The 23409-nt window shown below is 35.6% G+C and overlaps 2 protein-coding genes across 2 annotated transcripts; one reads left to right on the forward strand and one right to left on the reverse strand.

The window, feature by feature from the left end:
* The first annotated feature begins 1076 nt into the window (after positions 1-1076).
* Positions 1077-19455, forward strand: LOC109172237 (DENN domain and WD repeat-containing protein SCD1). Its single transcript, XM_019321386.1, has 31 exons — positions 1077-1578; positions 1991-2084; positions 2251-2452; positions 3109-3250; positions 3354-3454; positions 4034-4097; positions 4259-4372; positions 5273-5493; positions 5910-5964; positions 6051-6134; positions 6363-6558; positions 6659-6788; positions 6892-6955; positions 7032-7076; positions 7697-7772; positions 7908-7981; positions 8067-8117; positions 10693-10850; positions 12163-12210; positions 13114-13171; positions 13330-13413; positions 13611-13869; positions 13949-14148; positions 14923-14987; positions 15127-15250; positions 17030-17211; positions 17359-17430; positions 17510-17670; positions 17806-17847; positions 18616-18824; positions 19031-19455. Exons 1-31 carry the CDS (start codon positions 1405-1407, stop codon positions 19124-19126), a joined length of 3645 nt encoding a protein of 1214 aa, XP_019176931.1. The 5' UTR covers positions 1077-1404; the 3' UTR covers positions 19127-19455.
* Positions 19456-20342: 887 nt separating this feature from the next.
* On the reverse strand, positions 20343-21208 carry LOC109172159. Its single transcript, XM_019321309.1, has 2 exons — positions 20608-21208; positions 20343-20371 (listed from the first exon to the last, which is right to left on the reverse strand). Exons 1-2 carry the CDS (start codon positions 21206-21208, stop codon positions 20343-20345), a joined length of 630 nt encoding a protein of 209 aa, XP_019176854.1.
* Between the last annotated feature and the right edge of the window lie 2201 nt (positions 21209-23409).

Genomic DNA, 23409 nt, shown 5'->3' on the forward strand with positions numbered 1-23409 from the left:
CTTGCATTTGTAAATTTAGAATTACCTATTTAAATATGCAAATTCAACATTCAATTATCTATGCATGAGTAATTCTAATTTAATCTTGCCTTGATATACTTTAAAGTACTTATTTAAAAAAAAAATATTGGGCATTATCCCAATTGCTCAACGGGCATAAAAAAAACTAGTTATATATAGGGAAAATGGCACTTTTTTCCCCTGAGTTATATACTTATAGCATTTTTCTCCCCTGAGTTGTTTATGTAAGCACATTAGCCCCCTCAATTATTTTAAAAGTGGCAATTTTTCCCCCTGTTATATTAAATTGACATTCCTACCCTTAAAGTAAACATTTTATTTATTTTTCTTCTTCAACAAATTATTGCTTATACGTAGGGATGACCATGGTTCGGTTTGAACTGAACCGGACACTATAACAATCGAATTGAAAGTTTCCAGTTATGATTCAGATTCAGAACCCAATATTTTAGATTTCAATTTATTAAAATTATGAATAAAAAAACTGAATTCTGAACCGTGAACCGGCGGTTCCGGATCCGATTCGCGATTTTGAATTGTCTTTATTTTAACATTTTATTTTTTATTTTTAAAATAGTCTAAATTCAACAATAAATGTATTTTATTTTTTTCAGTTCGGAAAATGAACCGGCCGTTCCTGTTCGTGATTTTAATAAACTCTAAATATCAAGTTTTGATTCTAAATTGTAATTGGAATATTTCAGTTTAGTTGCTATAGTGTCTGTTCAGTTTGAACCGAATCGTAGTCATAATTTGTTGGAGAAGAAAAATAAATGAAATATTTATTTTAAGGGTAAATATGTCCATTTAATATTTCAAGAGGAGAAATAGCCACTTGAATAATTTAGGAGAAAAAAGTGCTATAAGTATATAACTAAAGGGGAAAAAGTGCCATTTTCCCTTATATATAATATGAAATGAAATCGCTCAATTCATAATAATTAATAAATAATTTTTGTTTTTAAAAAATTATTACATCAAACAAATTTGATGAAAGATTTTGATCTGGTTAAAAATTTTTAGTCTCTATAATTTTATCCGTGTCAATACGAGTATTTTGGCTCCCCAATTAAGCAAATTTTGTAATGTTTACTCCAACCATTCAAGAGTTAACCTCATTAGCAGCTATGAAGAGGTGAGGAGAAGGAGCTTCCCGGTATAAGAAATCTACTGAAACAGTCAACTACTCGCCGTGTTCCCATTTCGCCATTGAATGGATCTTAGACCCGATGCGAGCTAAGCTCACGACTCGTTTCGAATTTAATCGTTCATCGGTTTTGCAGCTAGAGAGAGAGTTCTCAGCTCATTGGATCCGAAGCAAATTCGCCGTTGTGTCTTTCCATTCTTGTAACTGACCTGAGAGGGTTTGGCTTTTGGTGAGCCATGGCTGGGATCTTCGAGTATTTCGTGGTTTGCGGAATCGGGCCGGAGATTCGGACGCTAGAAGGTCAAAGAGGTTACAATGGGACAGGGATCATGTACTTGGCTTCTCTTCTGGATCAGTACCCGCCTCTTAATCACTCTCTCTATCCTCCTCCTCCTCCTCAGCTTTCTACTGTAAGCATTTCTCTCATTTTCCCCATTTTTTTTTAAAAAAAATGCTTTTAGCAAATACTATCTTCATTCCAAGTAATTGGCATTATTCATGGATAGTTAACAGCATTTGTTTGGTTTGGGTATTCAAAACGATGAGAGTAGATATTAATAATTGCACAATTCTTCAGTGTGCCATGAGATCATTTCAGTATTAGATAATAGATATCTGATGAAGTTGCTTTGTGCACTGTCACTGTGCTTAAGGTGTATTAGTAGCTAGGATTTCACGTATTGCTTGTGCATCTTATTAGCTGGAGGGTTAGTTTGAAGGTTATAATGTGCCTCGTTGCGCATAGTGAAGTAGGATTTGATGGTTATAAGTTCAAAATGTATCCTATAGTGTGTTGGCTGTCTAACAAATTATTCTTTGCAGTGTGTTTTGCCTGCTGGTGTGGAATTCTATCCATCTGGGTTTGATTCTAATAATCCATCAACTTTTCCAAAGAGTTATCCCATTGTTTTAACTGGTATGCATGCATGTTCTCTACTTGCTGATTAACTTTCTGGATTTCCAGTGAACATCAATCCCATTAATGTTATTCGTTTTTACTTATCTTTGGCATAGGGATTATTCTCCTTCCTTTCTTATGTTTTTCTTGCTCTCTTTTTCTTGGACGCAACTTTTATCTACAGAGGGTGATGGGTCAAAGATTTATGTTAGTTGCATTGCGTTCCGAGATCCTGTTTGTGAGGATATTGCTGAAGCTTATCGCATTCCTGCAAATTCATTTGCTGATAAATGCATCTGTCTTGTTTCACGTTCACCTAGTTTTAGAATTCTACGAGAAGCTCTAGAGGAAATTTTTACGCTTTGCTTTTCCTCTTCCGGAAGTAGGTATGGATTTAAATTGTATGCGTTTAAACAATCATCAACTTGGTAGAATTTAACAGCTGTATTGCATAACATTTCAAATTTATATGAAGAAATTGAATCTTTTAGTTTTGAAGTTTAAGCCACATCAGTTTCTTACCCTAGAAAACAGAACAGGTAGGTGTCATGTTTGGCAGGAAGGTTTACCTTACTTTAATATGATGCAGAGGTTCTTCCTCAAATAAAAGAAATGAAGATAGTAGCTTAAACTTTTCAAAGAACATGGTCCTTCCTTGGTCTTTGTCTTGCCAATATGTTCAAACTTGGGCTACTAGCGGTGTTGTTTTTCTGCTGCCAAAATGGGCCACTTAACTATATTTATGAATTCACTATTGCAAAAAGGTCTTGATTTTCAAATAATCTGCATCCTCATCTTCATATTCTAGATGTGCCTTTTTACTCATTAATCTTTTTCCTCTAGTTAAAACCTCCGTTCTCATGCCAAATTAAAATTAGCAAAAGGAAAAATAGTGTTATAATTTCCACTAACTTCATATAAATGCTTCATGATACTTTTTTTTCCCCTCCCTACTTTAATCATAAAATTACTTGACAACAGAAGTCTCCCATTTTATTGTTTGTCATTGTATTAAGTGTTCACAGCTCTTCAATAATTTCAGCAAGCCATTGTGGGATGTCATCGCATATGTAGTCTCCAATGTACCTTTGCCTAATCCTGGAAGGGATAGGGTGCTGTTTGCTGTTGAGAATAGCCTACTTTCTGTTGAGGTTCCACCAAAAGATGGGCTCCCCCATGCTGATGTATGCATATTAGTTTTGTTTAGGCTTTGTTTTTAGAGATTTAGTTTGATTTAGTATTTGGAAATTTGACATACTGTGCATTGGATTTTTTGTTTAATTCCAGATATCATTCCAGCCATTGGTTCAGTGTTTGGATGTTGACAATGTCATCCAGCTGTTTATTGCTGTGTTGCTTGAAAGAAGGATATTACTTCGATCAGACAAGTATATTTTTGTATTCTATTCTTAGAGAACGAATGTGGTTAAGATGCGTCATGCTTTCTTTCGGAAATTGCATTTCACAGTATCATGCATGACTTCATTTGCTTTGCCATTTTGAATAGCTGTAGTCTATAGCCCCCTCTATTTATTTACTCTTTAAAAATTTAAAGAGTTTATAATCTCTGCTTTTTAGGGATTGACATTTTGACTAGCTCTAGTCTAAAGCACTATTTTTATTTATATATTGTTTAACAATTTAAACTACATTTATAATCTCGTCTCTTTTGGGATCTCATTTTTTCTTTTGGCTGTTGTACTTGTAGGAAAAAAAAATTCTAGGCTCATTTGTTATTGAAATTGAAATATTGCACATATGGTGCATCAAAGACTTATGTTTAACCGTCTCTAATGTGAAAAAAAACTAGGGAGAGTTCTTCTATTCGTTTAATTCTCATGCCGTCCATGAAATCCAATTTTCATTTATTCAATGCGTTAGTATTGTTTGGGTTCATTTTTTGTTGTCTAGAAAGATGAATTAAACCCAAAATTCTTGTCTATCTAGTAATATGCTATTTTTATCAGGTATTCTCTTTTAACCCTCGTATCAGAGGCAATATGCCATTTAATCTATCCATTTCGGTGGCAGGTATGTTTACTGGAATGATAAATATACTCTCTTTATAGACGCTCTGTTTATAGATGGCCTATAAGTGCAGTTTAAGTATTGTACAATGCTATATAGAATTAATCAGATTTTAATCTTTCCGTGGACTGTCATCTGATACTTTTATCTTTCTTGTGCTGAAGCATGTCTACATTCCATTACTATTTTTCAGTGGAGTAGACTATATTGATGCACCTACACCATATATGATGGGACTTCATTCTGGTGTTGATACATATGGTCTTATGATGGACGGTGTAAGTTCCTATACTTCAACAAAAAGTTCAATCAACAGTTGGATGCTCAATTTCCTTGCTCAATTTTCAGTACCAGTTGTTCATTCCGCTTGTTACGATTTTTTGTAATGGTTTGTTGGATTGCATTTCTTCACTATGCTGTTTACTCTTTTTTGTTTTTGTTTTTTTCCCATATGTCTTTTTGGTTATATGAAGGATGGAGCAAGCTATTTGAAGGATATAGCAAACTTTTGATGAACAAATCATGTTATGTACTTATGTGTGTGTGTGTAATGATTTTGGAAGACCATAAGAATCTTTGCAGATAGTTTTAGAAAAGAAAGCACTAAAATTAAAGACAGTAGTTCCAACTTGTTAAATACCGTGAGGAAGTTGTTATGACATGATATATGCTTTTACTATGGAAGGTTTATTAGGACTATGATTAATCATTATTAGTTCTGAACAATATTTAACATGGTCATTGGTAGGAAGTGTGTTCTTACAGAAGCAAGCATCATAACTTGAAACATTTAATGTTCCTTATGACTTCATTTACATCAAAGCTGAGAAGGAAAAACATGAAATCTGAGGAAGCAACTAAACATTTGTTAATTGTGATATTTTATACTGGCCTTGGGAGATATTCAGTGGGCTATGCTGCAATTTGTCAAGGATGTGTTCTTATTGTGGAATGTTAATATCTTTACTAAAAGTAAGATATTGGACTTCAAGTTCTTGCCTAATGGAGCTAGGCCCTCTTTATTTGCTTTACCAGTTTGTGAGGCTTCTGTGTTGAGACCACAATGTTTTTATTGCTGCATTGCCATGCCTATCTACTGTCTTCTTCATCTTTTATTTATTTATTTATTTATTCTTATTGATAGTAACTTAGATGTTACCCATTCTTTGATGTTGTAGGTAGTTATTGTGGACCTTGAACATAATACCATCACTACATCTGAGGAGATTCCCTCTGTACCAGAGCCTGAGTATAGCACTTTGCGTGGTGAAATTATGAAGCTGTTGTATCCAAATGTTGTTGGGATAGACCAGATGAAGTCCAGTATGGGTAATGCCACAGAACAGAATCTAAGAGGTGGGAGCAGGCCATGGGGAGAAGATCATGATCTTCAGCTTAGGTTGTCATTGTGGAAAATTAAAATTTCATTGACTACTCATTCTTTCCTTGGATTAACTGCTGATTTTATGTCTGAAGTCCGATAGTTTTGTCATTTTGATTGGTGCTGATTTTTAATAAATTCTGTCTAATTCAATGGAGTGATAAACACCTATGTTTAGTGATAATTATTGCCATGTAGTGTCATCAGAAATGTTCTGTGTACTGCTGCAAAATGCCCATTGTAAATTTCTTCACTATTGGCATATTGCTACATTTTTATGAGTTAAGCACTTGCAAGTTGGACTAGTGCTTATCTTTTTTCTTTCAACTTCAGCTCTGTGCTAGTTATATTCATCTAATTAATGCTATGCAGATAACATTATCACAATGCATTTCCCTAAGTTTCTCAGTTCTTGTATTTGCTTCAATGTGCAGGTTCATATTCTTAAAATTCCTGGCTTCCATATTAGGTGGCTACCGCAATTTTATAGTATGAATCTTTTTACTTTTTCTCTAAATGAATAATTCGTTAGGCAATATGAAGTGACAATTACTATTATCAACGTTCTTTGTCAGGAAAATACTGCAACTCAGGTCTTCAACACTCAAGCTTTCTTAAAGAAGCGCTCTCGGTCAACCAACCAGCCACCAGATTCAATGGTGATAATTTTCTCAAATTTATAACACTTCAAATTTTCTCATGCATAAAATATGTTAGTAGTTATCTACTTAACATATCCAAATGTTAGTATTTTATGGACTATGAAAATTTGAAACATTTTCCCCTAGGAAAATTCTTTCTTACTAGTTCTAATGTTTTCCAATTTCTCTTTTAATTTTAAAAGATTGTCTTCCAACTCAAATATTTGTCTCTGCTGGTTTCAACAGATAAGTCAGTTTTTAGAGTCTCAGGGTTTCATGGATTACCTGGAAAGAGGTCTTGGTTCAGATGAAAGCAATAACAATCTCCTTGATAAGTTGCAAGATGCCATTGGCAGGGATCAGAATCCTTTATCAATTCTTCCATCTCTTTTATCTGAGCCAGAGATTATAACTATATCTGATCTGGATGTTGGAGTATCAGGTATCTTAACCCTGCCATCTACTGAATGTTGACAGTTCAGCCTGTTGTCCAGATGAAATATTCAACATTCCAGATGGGACTGAATTTTTCCGTCCACCAGGATCAGGTGCCAAATATTGTTACGACAGGTTTCCTGCAAATGAGAGAACAGAAGAGCAGGAGGAGAAGAGGAAGCAGATTCTAGCCACAGCAAGTGGAGCTCTTGAATATTCTGGCAGGCTTACTCCTAGGTATGTCTGATGTGAGAATTTATTCTGATATTTTGTGGTGCCTTACTAATATTACAGGTAAGATCATTGTCAATTAATACTAAATTTTACACAATTTTATTAGTTCACCTTCGGCACTTGCTGGTAATGACTCAAGAGCTGAGAGCCTAAGTCCGAGGGAGAGAGCAGTAAGTATCCTAATCATGATTAAAATTTATGTGATTAAGGCCTATATCTTAAGACAAATGGATTTCTCTCTTGCAGGCAGAGAGAGAGCGCATGGTTTTGGACATAAAAGTAAAGCTGCAGGTAAAACCTTTTTTGCTTTTGAAAAGATTTCCATTTAGTCAGAATTCTCACTTCTGTGCTGCTTTCCTCTATGTTTCAATGGGTAGTTCATATTGGATTTATTTGAAAAGAAATGTAAGTAAGAATAAAATTTATAGGAATTTGAAACAATGGTCTTTATTATCAAGTCTTACCCTCTTTTTTTCCATTTTATACTGAGTGTTTACTTTCCACCTTGAGTTGTCTCTAAGTGATAAACTATTTTCCTAACAGCGTGTAACATATTTATTTAAAATATCATTTTCTTTTGCCTTAAGGATTCAGATCCTTCTAGATATATCTTTGTATACATGCCTTATGCTCTTTGTTTTATGTTCAACTGGAAAATGGGACATTTTCTGGATAACTTTTAGTGCTGAAAATTCTTCATTGATCTTACTTTGTTAATTTGTTTTATTTTATTTTATTTTTCATAAGTTTTGAAGTCAAGGTCATAGTCCCCATTAGGTTCCCCATTCCCAATACCCAACATTGAAGATTAAGATAATAATCATATGCAGATCCAAGCAAGTCCCTTAATTTTTGTTTTTAACATGCTATTCAAGTTCAAGTGGAATGATTTATGTTTGCTTTGTGTTTAGGGACTATGGTTACGCCTCTTGAAATTGGGTGCAACTGATGATCCTCTATCATCATTTGAATATGGAACTATCCTCGGTATGCTTTTCCAGAGAGATTCTGAAGTTCATTTTTCATTAATCTCCCATTCTTTGTTGATATTTATGCCAAATGTTATTTGTCTTGCACTATTGAACACATGAATTAACAACCTGTGTTGACTTTTTGAAACAGCTCTAATTGAATCTGATGCAGAGGGGATTGGTGGTAGTGGCTTTGTTGAATGTATAAGAGAGCACATATATTCAGTATGTAGCTTTCACTTCTCATGATTGCTTAAGATGTTACCCTAATATTAAGTCTATTTTTACATCTATTTTATTTGTTGTATAGGGCTGGAACTGTCAATTGACTGAGGAGCAGTTTATTGCTGTGAAAGAACTGGTATATATCTAAACAAATACTAAATTGCCACAATTATTACACACCTTCACTTCGGGTATGTTTGGAAACTCGGAAAATGTTTTATGGAAAATGATTTCTGAAAAATTAGTCATTTTTCGGAAAACATATTTTGGTTTTCATTTTCCAGTGTTTGGCTAAAGGTCATAAAACGGTTTTTTTTTTTTTTTTGGCTAAGTCAAAAAATTATATTTTTTCTATTTGGTTTGTTTTCTAAAATATGAACAATAATCTATTACAAAGTTATTTCTTGTAAAATAGTAATTATATTAATGATGATAATAATTATTACTTGTATTAAAATAAAGTTACAAATTAAAATTTGTAATAGCTATAAATATTAACAATAACTATAATAAAATGGTGTAAATGTATAATTTTAGCTTATAACTTATTATAATAAAATAAATACATAAATTGATAAATATAAATTGCAACTTTTTAAAATTTTTGGATTGTAGGTCATGTTAGAACAAGATTTTTATTGTTTGGATTGCCCCAACCCGACCCATATTTGATTAGACAATGATAAATGTAATAAGGAATAAGGTCCAGATTGGCCACTGAACATAACCTGAAAGTGTAATTAGGCCACTGAATGAAAAAAAAAAGTGCAATTAGGTCACTGAATGAAAAAAAAAAGTGCAATTAGGCCACTGAACACCCCAAATGTATGCAATTTCACTTGATAGCAAGTTACCATCCATTTCTTCCGGTTGTCCACTTACGTGGATGGTGAGTTGACATTTTTTTTTAAATTCCTTTTGCTTTACTCTTGCTTACGGATGATGAGTTGGCCCTATTTTTTTTTTTTTTTTTTTTTTTTACTTTGTCAATTGACTATTGTACATGTATCAGATTTGGTCCAACTATTTAATTTGTATCACATTTAGTCCTTGACTATTAATATTTCAAATTAGGTGCATAACTTTGTAATTTGTATCACATTTGGTCTTACTGTCAATTTTTTTGGTCAAGAGACCTGTTGATCAAATAATTAAATTAAATTTTATTTAAAAAATATTTTAATAATTTTTTAATAAGAAAACATTTAAAAAACCGCCGGGGGTGGCCGGCTCCTTCGTCTCCAAACTGGAGACGAAGGAGGGTGACCGGTGGCTACCCGATAGTTTTTTTAAAAAAAGATTTTTATTAAAAATTGTTTAAAAAATGCCAACTGACCATCCACGTAAGCAAGCAACGGGAAGAAATGGGTGTTATCAAGTGAAATTGCATATATTTGGGTGTTCAATGGTTTTATTTTATTCTTTTTTGAAAGGAGGTGTTCAATGGTTTAATTGTACTTTTTTTTTTTTTTTTTTTTTTTTTTTTTTTTTTTTTTTTTTTTTCATACAGTGGCCTAATTGCACTTTTAGGTTACATTCAGTGACCAATTTGGACCTTATTCCATGTAATTATTCTAAACTAAAGAAATTGAAGAAAAAAATAATTAAAAAAATAAATTTTGAGTTGTGGGCTAGGTCAAGTTTTTTTATTGTTTATTCTAGCCCAACCCAATCATATTTTAATCAGGTATTGATAAATGTAATAATTCTGATAAATAACAAATTTAAAATTTTTAATCTTTTGGACTATGAGTTGGTCTTAGCCGGGCTAGGATTTTTATTGTGTAGCCTCAAATGACCCATATTTTAGCTGGGTTAGCCCGGTCTAGTTTAAATAATGACCACAGATGCGGACCAAGCCACTCATTTGACACCACTCAGAGAGCGAGAACTGTGAAAGGGATTTGGAAAATGTCTTCCAACTAAAAATGTAGAAAAACATTTTTTCGCCAAAATGGGTCATTTTTCCTTTGACCAGAATGAGTATTTTCCATTGACTTCATTTTCCTTTGATAACCAAACACTTGGAAGTCATTTTCTGGGTTTCCAAATGGATCCTTAAAGGACTTTTTGCTTTATAGTTTTCAACTTAAGAAACATGATGGGAAATTAAAAAAAAAATAAATCTAGGAAGACATTTTCCACCAAAATGGGTCATTTTCCATTTGACCAAAATGAGTATTTTCTGTTGGCTTCATTTTCCTTTGATAGCCAAACACTGGAAAATCCAGAAAGTGACTTTGGAAAGTCATTTTCTGGATTTCCAAACGGACCCTTAAAGAACTCAAAAAAATGGAAAAAAAAAAAAATTTGCATAGTTTTGCTTTTTAGATCTGAAAAGTGTTTTCACTCTTGGATTTTATAGAATTAGTAAGATAAGATGTTTTAACCTCCTGCTCATACAGAATTTAGAATTTGTTTTTAACTAAACAATTCAGAAAAATTTCTTAGAAAACTGAGATAATGCTAATATCCTGATATTGCAAAATTGGCTTATCTTGTAATTGCTATATGAACATAGATCAATATTCTGCATTACAATATCCTCCACTTTTGAAACAAAATGAATTTTGAACCGTACAAAGTGGGTACAATAAGGGTCTTTGCAGAAGTAACGTGATACAAAATGGAGAGGTCCAGTTGGGGAAGAGGTTTAAAAGATCCTCATGGTCATGCTTTCTATAACATGAATTATTTTTGCAAAACTGCAGCTAAAAACGGCTATTAGCCGTGCTACTTCCCGTAATGACATGGCAACAGTCAGAGATGCCCTTGAAGTTTCTGCTGAAATGTACAAAAAGGACACGAATAATGTTTCTGACTATGTTCAAAGACATCTTCGATCTCTTTCCATCTGGGAGGAATTGTGGTATGCTTCTGACATTCACCTGTGTCAAGCTAAAGGTCTTTCGTGTGAAAATAATTCATTTTTACGTGTTCTGTTGATTAACAAAGAGAAAGGTTCATATGACTGTAAGAGTGTATATTTTACTGATGATGAAACTATACAAGCTAGGCTATTTGTATAGAAGGATGAGAGACATTAACCACATAATTGAAACTCAAAACCCTAGGCTAGGAGTTAGTCTCTCAACTCCCCACTTATCTCTCTAACATGTTCCACTCCATAAATTGTGTTTTTCCTTTTCATTTCTTTCCTGTCTATTCAGTTGTGCACTTCTGCCTTTTCTGATAAGCAAGTTGTGCCACTTTAAATTCAACCAAAGGCATGCAACTGAGTTGTTGCAAGTTACGAACTAGTACCAAGACCACTGTAAAACCTGAAAAGCAGCTCTTGTGAATATGTCAAGAGTCCTTAATTGAACCCCAAATAATTGTGTATAAAAACGTTGTGTGAACCAAAGAGCTGACCATGTAGAAAGCTTCTTTGAGCTAAAAACCTAATGAGATTCAAGAATTGGATTTTTGTTTGGCACCTGCAGCTTATTTGCTTCTTCAAGCTGAGATTAATTTGTATTATTTACTTCATCCATTCTTTTGTCTTCTACTCATTTTCTCTCTCCTATTTTTGAATAGTGTCCATAATTAATGCTTCTATAGACCTCTTACATTCACAAAAATTTATCAGCATCCTCTTGTCCTTAACCAATTTTCTGTCCTAGGTGCCCTAAATATCTACCTGTAAGCACTTGGTCACTCCACAAGGCTCAAACTTCTATACATATTGTTGAGGATAAATATAAGATGTTTAATGTATATCATTGCTAATTGCTTTAGCTTTTAGTTGAGGTGAAACACTTCATTTAATATGGGGTACTAAAGCACACAAAAGGTCCTGGTTTGAATCCCGTGCACCAGTGCACTACCAGTCATAAAAATATGGCCTTTTATTTGACTCATCAAAAAGGTATTTGGCCCACATGCGAGTGGTGTGAAATTTGTTAATATTTGATTAACCATTATCTGTACAAAAATTATGTTATACATGATTTCTAAACAATTGATGAATTCACAGTTATTTGTTTTCTGAAAATGTAATTAACTCCAGTCGTTAAATTTGCTGGTAATGAAATGAATTGCAGCAATTTAAAGTGTTCAGTGTCACACAGTTTCCGGCTTCAGTTCTCAGTGTTGTAAAACTGGCCCTAGTTAGAAACTCAGATGCTTCTCAAATATTTTATTTGGCTTATTATAACTATTATCCATTTGATTCTTTGCAGCTTTTGGGAAGGTTACTTTGACTTTCTACTGGATAGATATTCTAGCAAGTAAGGAATGCTGCTTTGTGATTTCCGTTTTGTATGTGTGTGTGAAAGAGAGACCTAATTCCTCACTATATATGGGTCTTTTCTTCATCACTTTCACCTTTATTTTTGTTTTTTTGTTTTTTTTCCTTTCCATGGCATGCTTGAATTTACTAGTTATTCAATTTCAACCAGTAACAAAATGTTTGCTATCTGAACTCCCCTAGTACTTGATATACATTTGGTTTGTATCCAGCCTAGGCATAAGCTCATCTAGAATCCTTTACTCTTTTGTGTATTTATTTGCACAGTTAACCTGATAACAAGCATGGGGATTTTATGATGCATTTCCACATTTGACATCAATAGCTCTTGTACTTCAAGAAAGATGCCTGCCCACACACTTATCCTATTTTAAGAAAATCGGAGTGTTCTAGCCACTTGTTGTCTGTATGTGATGGTAACCTGGCACATAAAGACAATTTTTAGTTGAAGATTTGTGTAATAGTCATACATACTATACAAATATTTTATTGAAATGATATTCAAATCACATTGGATTAGTTTTATTACTCAGTTATATACTAACATAGGCCCAGTTAAGAGTGTATTACTTCATATCTTGAGAATGAAGAGTAATGGGTACATGAATCTAGAATGCATATTAAGAAGTCACCTAGAGAGTGTGAAACTCCCATTATGCCTAACATGCACACTGTCCTTGGTTGACATTGTGAGTGGATCAGCTTGCATGAATTAGTACTAACATATATGTGTCTGTGTATACATATTAAAATTTTTTGGTTGCGTGTCTTATGAACATTAATCCACCCCCAATGTTTATATAAAAGTGCAACTTGGAAATCTGGAGACAAAAAAACGTTATAAATTCACGCGTGTTCATGCAAACCCTTGTTTTTATGTCAGGTCAACAAATTACGCAACTTTGGTAACAACTCAGCTTATTGTTGTCGCAACTCACATGGTAATGCCTCCGTACTCCCCCCCCCCCCCCCCCCCCCCCCCCCCCCGCCAATGCTGAAAGAAAAAAAAAAAGTTCTTTCTAGCAACTGTTAAATTTTTCTTTTTTAATCAACAGCAGTTTCTGGTTAGTCATTTCCTAATCTTCTCTTGTTATATAAGGCTGGGCTTGGACTTCATGACAATGATGCGTGGTATATGATTGAAACTATTGCTGGGAAGAATAACATTGGTTATAAGCATATTGTAAGTTACTTTATAGAGTTTATGCACTGTTCAACTCCTCTTCAATTTCAGTTATGATACTAACGTTCAGAACTAATTTGTCTTTGTTCTCTTTCAGCTTAGATTTTGAAAGTCTAATATGAGAAAATGAAACAAATAGTAATACTTAATGTTTGTGAATTTACTTGTAAATGTGATGATTTGACCAATTGAATCAGATAAGACTTCGGGGATATCTATCACATATCCGGCAGATGTTCATTGGTTACTGGGGAATCTATTCAGTCAAATCACAATCTGTATCAGCCTTTGGTGTTCCCTCTCCACGTAAAGATGCCGCTGATGATGCTCAACAACTGGCTGAGGTATCAGGTGTTGGGCGAAGCTGGGTCCAGAGCATGTTCAGCAGGGAGTCTTCACTGAGAGCCAACTCATTTAGTCGGGTTCGCAAGTGGGCTTCTGATAGTGGCTCTTTAGGTACATATCCTTTCAAAGTCTAATACAATAATTCCTGCGTAGAATTGCCTTTTGAAGCCTCATTATCTTCTTCATTTAGCCTCTAATGAGAATGGGGCTCCTCGCAAACAAGAATTGTCTGCAGCTGGGCAAAAAAAAATGCATACCAGCATTCGTATGCTCAGAGGCCACACTGGAGCAGTCACCACCATACATTGTGTGACAAAAAGAGAGGTGTGGGATCTAGTTGGGGACCGTGAGGATGCAGGTTTCTTTATCAGTGGAAGCACTGACACCACGGTGAGATATCATAATGATTTAAAATATTATGTTAAGAAGTTTTCCATTCAGGGCCACTCCCCAATTCAAGTTCCTTGCTTTTATGTATGTAGTATTTGATGTTAGAGAATTTAGCCATTGCTCCCTTGTATGAGTGCATTTATGTGTGTATAACCTCTATATTTTTCTTGAGAAATTCAAGTGTTTTCTCTCCCAATATAACAAAAAATATGTTATATAGTGTTGGGCTCAAAAGATAAGTGTTGAGGATAAATATAAAATGATTAATGAATATCTTCACTAATACTTTAAGCTTTTACTTGAGGTGGATCATATACTTCAATATGATATTAGAGTAGGTAAAAAGTACTAGGTTTTAACACCGTGTGACACCCATCATCGGAATATTTTCATGTGTTTGGCATCTCAAAAAATATTCGGCCCACACGTGAAGCAACTCATTGAGTTACCAAATGGTCCCTAACTATTGGGAATCATGTCTTAGTAGTCTTTGGACAGACTTAATGCAGTTAAAAACTTTATGTTGATAAACTCTAAAATGAGAAAGGGTGTATTCTTTCTGGTGAAATTATAATTTGTGGACACAAGTGTTGGTGCTTTAAAAATGGTTGGCTTGACATAATATTCATCTTATGGGGGTAGGAGGTTTTTGGTTTAACCTTCTTCTTACAGTGGAAGGAGGATTTTTCAGTCCTCTATTCACATCTTTGTTGTCCTTGTTTCTGCAACGTGAACTTCCATCTTGATTTGAAATGTATTGTCTTATTTGTGCAGGTTAGAATTTGGGACCCCAGCCTCCGTGGTTCTGAACTTAGGGCAACATTGGAAGGGCATTCTAGGTGCTAAACTTTATCCTTCTTTTAATTGGCTGATTTTAACTGAATGCCTGCAAAAGATATATAAAGTTCTTAGCTTTAGCTACATACAAAAAAAAAGGATGTATTTTTTAAATTAATTTTCTATTTATCTTCTATGCAGGACTGTCAGGGCAATTAGTTCTGATCGAGGGAAAGTAGTATCAGGATCTGATGACCAGAATGTGATTGTCTGGGATAAACAGACAACTCAGCTACTTGAAGAACTGAAGGGCCATGAGGCACAGGTTTGACACTACATCCTATCTTAACATATCTTATTTATCCCCATGTGCTACTTTATTCAGATACTTCCACTTTTCCAAATGGAGTATTAGGTTTTCTATTTTTTGTAAAAGCTGCAAGTTGCCAGAAGAGGAAATACTTAGGTATGGGAGAAGGAAATACTTAGGCAGCTGCTAATTTGAAGTAATAATGATCATAAAGGGTACAGTAAAATTGAACTTTGTGTAAGCTCAAACTCTAGAAAGGTAAGATTAGAATAAGAACAGCCAGTTCCTTTGTGTCCAATAGTTCCACTTTTTCACAATAAATATGTACTTGCTTACTTAATTTGAATGGGTAGAGCATATGGTGCAAATATGTGATGCACAAAAGCTCTTAGGGGTCAATGTTTTTGTGTTGCGGACATATTTCCACATTGAAAACTCACCAGAAACATTTTGGAGACATTTCCATAATTAAATAGGTTTCTAGGCGCATTTTCTAAAAATAAATGCATTTCAGGGGTCTAATTGAAAAAGAAAAAAGGTCAAAAGAAATGCGGATTCTTATTCCTTACGCCAGCCCCTATATACTCTGGTCTATATATCCCAATAGTGTATGCACTTTTAATTATGGAACCAGTTGACAGTTAATATTTATGCATATTTAAAAAATATTTGCAAATATACCCCTATATATATATATATATATATATATATATATATATATATATATATATATATATAGGGAATGGTTCAGGTGCGGGGAAGGGTTCCCGTGCGATTGTGCGAAGGATGCACCTTAAGCATTAAAATGGCGCACCTTAAGTATACAAACCACACACTTAAGGTTTTAAAATGGTTCACCTTAAGTTTCACACAACTCACGCACCTTAAGGATACAAATCACGCACCTTAAGAAGAAAACCCACGCACCTTAAATTTTAACAACTACTCACATTAAGCACAAAACCCACGCACCTTAAGCACAAAACTCACGCACCTTAAGTTTCAACAACTACTCACATTAAGTACACAACCACGCACCTTAAGCACATACCCAAGCACCTTAAATTTGACCTAGATACAAAAATTACCAAATTGCCACCGTGTTTTTTTTTTTTTTTTTTTTTTTTTTAAATTTGGTAATCCTGGACGTTGATTTAAACAAAATCAATGGCTCTCCTCTCACCGCACAACCGCACCTGGACGCACCAACCGCATTTGAACCTAATTCTATATATATATATATATATATATATATATATATATATATATATATATATATATATATATATATATATATATATATATATATTTGCATGTTTCCCTTACGCTTTGTATTCTACATTTTTAAAATTGCCATTTCCCATTTTCCCCATATACCGTGCCTCATTTCCCGTTTCTATGCTACCTATGTGCAAATTGAATAATTTATTATTTGGAGAGAAGCAGGTATAACCATAGAGTTAATTTTACTTTTGCAAGCACCTCATACTTTTCAAGTACAGATTATTCCATTCAAGAGATTTGATACTGCAGCGAACAGATTTCTGTTCATTACTAATGCTTGCTTCTTGGCTCCTTCCCAAAATTATGCAAATTGGCCAGAGCAAAGGTTTCTATCCATATGAGGCTTTTGCTTAGTGGCTTGGACTTTAAAATGTTTCACTTATAAAATAAAAAATGTTCATAGAATGTTTTCAGATTGTTTATTACGGAGTAATAATTATGGAACTGATCCTTTTCACCATATCTTGCTGAAGACATTCAATTCACTTATCACGGTCATAAATCCTGTAGGTCAGCTGTGTGCGCATGTTGTCAGGTGAGCGAGTACTTACAGCTGCTCATGATGGAACCGTAAAAATGTGGGATGTGAGAACAGATACCTGTGTGGCTACCGTGGGTCGTTATTCAGGTGCTGTTCTCTGTATGGAATATGATGATTCAACAGGAATCTTGGCTGCTGCCGGCAGAGATACGTATGTTGCTTAGATTTTTCTACTGTTCAATTATGTATTTTTTCCTCTCTGAGACTTTTTATTATTTGTTTCTTCCTTTTACTGAGTTTGTATTTCTATATTTCTGTTACAAACAAAACCTGACCATCTATTAACTCTTGTTTGAAGGGTTGTGAATATTTGGGACATCCGTGCTGGAAGGCAGATGCACAAGCTAATGGGTCACACAAAATGGATCAGGTCAGCAAAGGACATGCAATATTTCATATCCAGTTATGTATCTCATTGATGGTTATTCGATAATAAATTTGTGAAACAGGTCAATTAGAATGGTGGGGGACACAGTTATTACAGGTAGTGATGATTGGACTGCACGGATGTGGTCTGTCTCCCGAGGGACATGTGATGCTGTTCTAGCTTGCCATGCTGGTCCAATCTTATGTGTGGAGTACTCTTTGCAAGATAAAGGGATAATAACAGGTTACTGATTTCTGGCTCACTTCTTGACCAAAGTCTATAAATAGATAATTTCTCAAGATTTTACTATGGTGGTGCAAAACCACACTTGCCAGATTCATCAAGATTACCTTCTAAGGTGCGATGATATCTTTTCAGGTTCAACTGATGGCCTTCTCCGGTTTTGGGAAAGTGATGATGGTATGAATGGCATAAATCTTTTCAGATTAATATCTTTAAGATTATGTTTCTGTTTTCAATTTACCCATCTTCTGCCTCTTCTATTGAACAGCATCAAACATAACAATGGTTATACATATACTTTTCCAAAAAGAAATAAGATGTTAAATGCTATTCTCGTCCCAACAGGGTTGTCCTGTGTCATTTTCAAAGGGTCAACGAAATCTAATTTTGACCAGTCATTTAAAACATACAGAGTAAGTTTTTAGAAGAGTTTTGATTCTTGAAATAAGTAATACATAATTTGTAGTTTCATAATATCTAATTTTTAATTTCACAAGTTCGAGTATTAAAAGAGAAGATTTAGTCAAATTGACCCTCAAAATAGTAAATGTGACAAACAAAATGGGACACACACAGTTATTGATAACCGGGTAGCATATCAATATATCTAATGCTGACCCACTTTTGGAAATTTCTTGCATGATTTTTCTGGCTTCATTGATAATTCTAATCTGCTGTTGGAGTTGAAGTATTTTATTTTTGCTTTTGCATAGTTAAAGGAGGTGCTTTGTTTATGTAAACTGTTGTTTGCCCTTTTGCTTTTCTGTGAGTTCTTTAAGGTTAAAAATGGTATTTCATAGTGAATTATGTCCTTTATTTCGTCCAACTCTCCAAGTAAAACATGTTAACTGCTATGTTTCATCGTTCATATTACATCTTAAAATAATTAATGCAATATGTTCTGTAATTAGTACTTAACGTTCTTCTTCTTGTTTTGATGTATAGGTGGTATAAGATGTGTGAAGAACGTTACTACTCATACTGGTTCCATATTATCCATAAATGCTGGAGAACACTGGCTAGGAGTTGGGGCAGCGGATAATTCAATGTCTCTCTTTCATCGACCTCAAGAGAGACTAGGTAATTTATCTGGGACTGGTTCCAAGATGGGTGGATGGCAGCTTTACAGGACTCCTCAGAAAACAGCTGCAATGGTTTGTTTCCAAGTCTTCACGAGAATTAGTAGTCTTACATTTCCAGTTTACCATAACGTGCTTTTATTTTTCCTTTCAACTCTTTACTTTGTGTGCTATCACAACTCGCTCCTTTTATTTAGCATCACTTATCGACTGCACGAGCCAGTAACTTTTGAACTGTTGTTATCCATTGCCAATTGATATTACCTTTTTTGTGTTTTTAGGTACGGTGTATCTCGTCAGACCTTGAAAGGAAAAGGATATGCAGTGGTGGACGGAACGGGTTGCTTAGGTTGTGGGATGCAACAATTAACATCTAAATTCTGCTTCCCAAATCGTGTATTTCAATGGATTTTTCACAGTTTTTCGTGTTACATATGTTATCTGCTACCTGTTTTGTATCCTTGTCACTCTCCCTCTCCTGCTAAAGGCTAATTTTGGAATCTTTGTAACGTAAATCCTTGATGTTTTTCTTTCCAAAGAAATTGCCAATAGTTTGAGGAAGTGTTTTAAAGTTGGATTAGGAGATTTCTGTGATTGTTGCCACAAATGGTTAGCACCATTAATATACAAAACATCATAATATATTGTTCTACTATAGATATACATGAAGTTTTTGACATTCTGCGGAATTCACAACTTTGATAAACAATGTTTTTTGGCTGTGAGTAATTGCACTCATTTTGTATGTTAAGTTGTTAACACTGTATTTAAATGAAGATATTTGACATATCAATATTTATTGTGTTATACATAATTGAAACTTTTTTTTGGTCAATTTATAGATTTTTGGACGGATAGATGAAATAACAAGGACTTTGACCCCCAAGGACCCTTGTAGGTAGGCAGTTTATTAAGAAACAATATATGCTGTATGAACAGCATCTGCCCAGAAAACTTTAGGGATTTTCATTTGAAACAACAAGGCCCTAGCAACCTCCAACAGATGGCGATTCTTATGTTCTGCCACACCATTTTGTTGGGGAGTGCTGACACAAGACGATTGATGTACCATCCCATTTTGACTCATATAACTCGAGAAGGAACGAGAAAAATACTCAGTCCCATTATCACTCCGCAAAACCTGTACCATTTTATTGAACTGAGTTTTGACCATCGCACAGAAATTACAAAAGATCCAAAACAACTCATCTCTAGATTTCATGAGGTATAGCCAAGTGTGTCTAGAGAAATCATCTACAAAAGTTACAAAATATTTAAACCTAGATTTTGATACTACTCGACATGGACCCCATATATCTGAGTGAACCAATTGAAATAAAGACTCGACTCTATTATTGACTCTAGGAGGGTATGGTACTCGACAGTGCTTAGCAAGCTCGCATGACTCACATTGCAAGCTCGACAAAGATTCTAACCCCGGACACAACTTCTTTAAGACAGACAAAGGCGGGTGACCATACCGGGAGTGCAACTGCAACGGAGACATACTTCCCAATAAACCAACCGGAACACCTCATTTCAGAATCTTCGGATAGCCGTTCTAACACGTACAGCCCACCGACCTCCTTCCCTTTACCAATAATCGTCTTCGTCAACAGATCCTGAAACAGACAATATCCAGGGAAGAACATGACACAACAATTTAGGTTCCAGGTAATTTGACTAATTGACAATAAATTGAATGGGAACTTTGGGAGATATAACACAGAAGTGAGAGGTAACGGCGAACTAACATTCACACTACCTTTACCTAAAACAGAGGTGGACGAACCATCTGCTAAGGTAACCGTAGGACCACATTTAAAAGAACAATATTCGGAAAACATACTTAGATTACCTGACATGTGGTCACTGGCTCCAGAATCAATGACCCACTGTCGAGACGAGGAGGAAACACAAGCAATAGGATTACCTGTTTGAACAAAGGTAGTTGAAGGAGACGGCAATGACCCTGGACTAGCGGGAGACTGCGAGGAAGACAGCTTTAACTGATTAAACAAAACCAATTCTTCTTCAGTTATCATAACTGTCCCTTCTGGTCTAGAGGCAGAATTAGCAAATCTCCTATGGTCGGAGAGCTGTGGGCATTGGTTGCGCAGATGACCGGGATCACCACAATTATAGCAAGCCCTTTGCCCTCGACCTCCTCCGCGCCCTCTACCTCGTCCCCTGAACCGACCTCCTCGAATATTGGCACTATCAGTCCCACTATCTCCCTGTGAGAAAAAGACTTGTTTCTCCAACGTACCATCAGTACCAAGGTTCACTGACGCATTTTGAACCATAGAAAAAACTTGGTCGAGCGAGTCTAATTCCTTATTCCCCAATAATTGTGATTTCAAAACATCATACTCCTTATCCAACCCAGAAATCCAACTAAAAATATGCAACTGATCACGTTGTTTTTTCATTTTATCCACTTCATCAGTAATCGGCATAGCAGCTCACAATGCCTCACTCACATTCTTAAAGTCATAATAGTAATCCCTGATGTCCCGCCCTTTTTGAGACGATCGATGAACATCCTGGGATAACTGATATAACTTCCTCAAATTATTTGCCCCACTAAACCACTTATTCACTAAATCCCACACTTCCTTCGCACTCTTACAGTGCTGTAAAGATAGGATTATTTTCCTATCAATACAATTTATTATACGCAAAAACAGGGTGTCATCATCTTTCTGCCACGCTTGGGCTTCGGTAGGGTCCACCGGACATGTTTCAGTTAAATGTCCAGCTTTACCCATACCCTTCAAGTTCACTTCAACTAAGAACTTCCATTCCCCAAAATTGGACCCATCAGGTGCCAACACCAAATCAACCAATTTAGATTGAGTTGACACCATAGTAATAGTCCTATTTTCTGCCATAATAAACACACACAAGAACCAACCTGGAAGTGCAGACTTCACTTCTACGCAGAAGACAAACCCAATCTGGCAGCAAACCCACGCAGCAGAATCACGCAACAAAGACAGATCTGAAAAATGCAGCCCACGCCAAACCCCCTCAACACCTGATGAGGATACTACTACAGGAGTGTTGGGCGCACAGAGACGAAACTAGCCGCGTCGGCGGCGACCGGAGGCGAGGTCGGGAAACGGCGCACGCGCCGGCGCGTGGCGTCGGAGCCCCAGAAGTGTGGCGGCGCGTGAGTCTTCCGACGGCTGCTCCGTTCCTCCCGGCGGCGGCGCCTCCTCGTTCCAACCAAAGCCCACTACCCACATCTACCGCTCTGATACCATATTGAACTCTAAGTAGTGAAGTGTGTATATTGAAATAGAGAATGGAATCGAATAAATGAGTACAGGGAAACCTACACATATATACAAGCTAATAGGAAACCCCAGCCACTTATTTTAAGATTCAAATGGGTAGCTAGGAGTATTCTTCTAACAACCTTCTAATAATTAGGATGTTATGAACCAAGGAGGTTGATCTGTGTTATTTTCCTTTGTCATTTTCCATTTATTATTTTTGCAGTTGTTTTGTTGTTATCTGCTGCTGAATACATACATCTGTTATATTCCATCTTTATCTTCCTTATTTATAGGAGTTTGTTAGGATAGGCTATAAGATAGAGTCGAATGTATTGGGCGGATAGGATTATGAAATAGGATGGATGAAATTATATTTTCTTCTTCACTCTTCTCTGCAACTCTCTGGAATTCTCTTCTTCCCTTTCTTGTTCTTTCCCTTCCCTTCTTTCTACAAATATCAGTCCTTTCTTCACCTAAATTTCTGCTTAAGCCCTTAGATCATCACATTTGGTATCAGAGCCCCTTTCCTGAGCAGAAATGGTGACCAACAAAGATAGATTCAAAGCACTACAAGAAAAACAAACCGAGTTTGAAAAAAAGTTGGAGGCCACAATACAGGAAGTGCAAGCTTCCAGACAAGAAGCAAGAACAAACTCAGATAGTATGATGAAAGCCTTGGCAGACATGAGGGCTGAAATGATGGAGTTATTCCGCCTCAATAGGCCTACAACACCAGTAATGGAAACACCTCCTAATGGTTCCACAGTTCAGGGGAGAGGAAATGTGACCCCCACCACACAAAACTCTTCTATTCCAGTCACGGGGGAATGCAGTCAGGAGCAGGAAAGAAGACAAATCAGAACAGCTAATCCCCAACCTCATGCTCCAAACCCTACTATTGCCCAAGGAGAACCATTCCCTGAGTTTCAAAACCATGGCCCAAGACCAAGGATTGACTTCCCAGATTTTGACTACTTAAATCCCAGGTTGTGGATAAGGAGGGTGGAAAGGTATTTCATGATCTCTCAAACCCCACCAGCCCTTTATTTAGATTATTTCCTTGTGCTCACAGGCATTTGGCCCTGTCTACTAACCCATTGAGTCACCGTGATTTACATCCTCCCACATGCTTTGTCGGGTCGGAGTGTGGGGTGCCCTTAGGGTTGGGGATTCAGCCTTTTGGGGTAAGATTATTTAACATTAAATCTGTTTGGGAAAGTAGGAGTCTGGCTTGAAGGTTATTTAAACAATATGATAGGTGGATTTAACTTGGGACACTTTGTAGAAGCTATTTGTAGAAGGTTTAGCCTTGGCACTGCTTCTATAGATTAAAAATTCACCATTTTTAAACAGTCAGGGAGTGTGGAAGAATTCAC

The sequence above is a fragment of the Ipomoea nil genome, unplaced genomic scaffold, assembly GCF_001879475.1.
Source record: "Ipomoea nil cultivar Tokyo-kokei standard unplaced genomic scaffold, Asagao_1.1 scaffold0415, whole genome shotgun sequence".
In the NCBI taxonomy this organism is placed as follows: Eukaryota; Viridiplantae; Streptophyta; class Magnoliopsida; order Solanales; family Convolvulaceae; genus Ipomoea; species Ipomoea nil.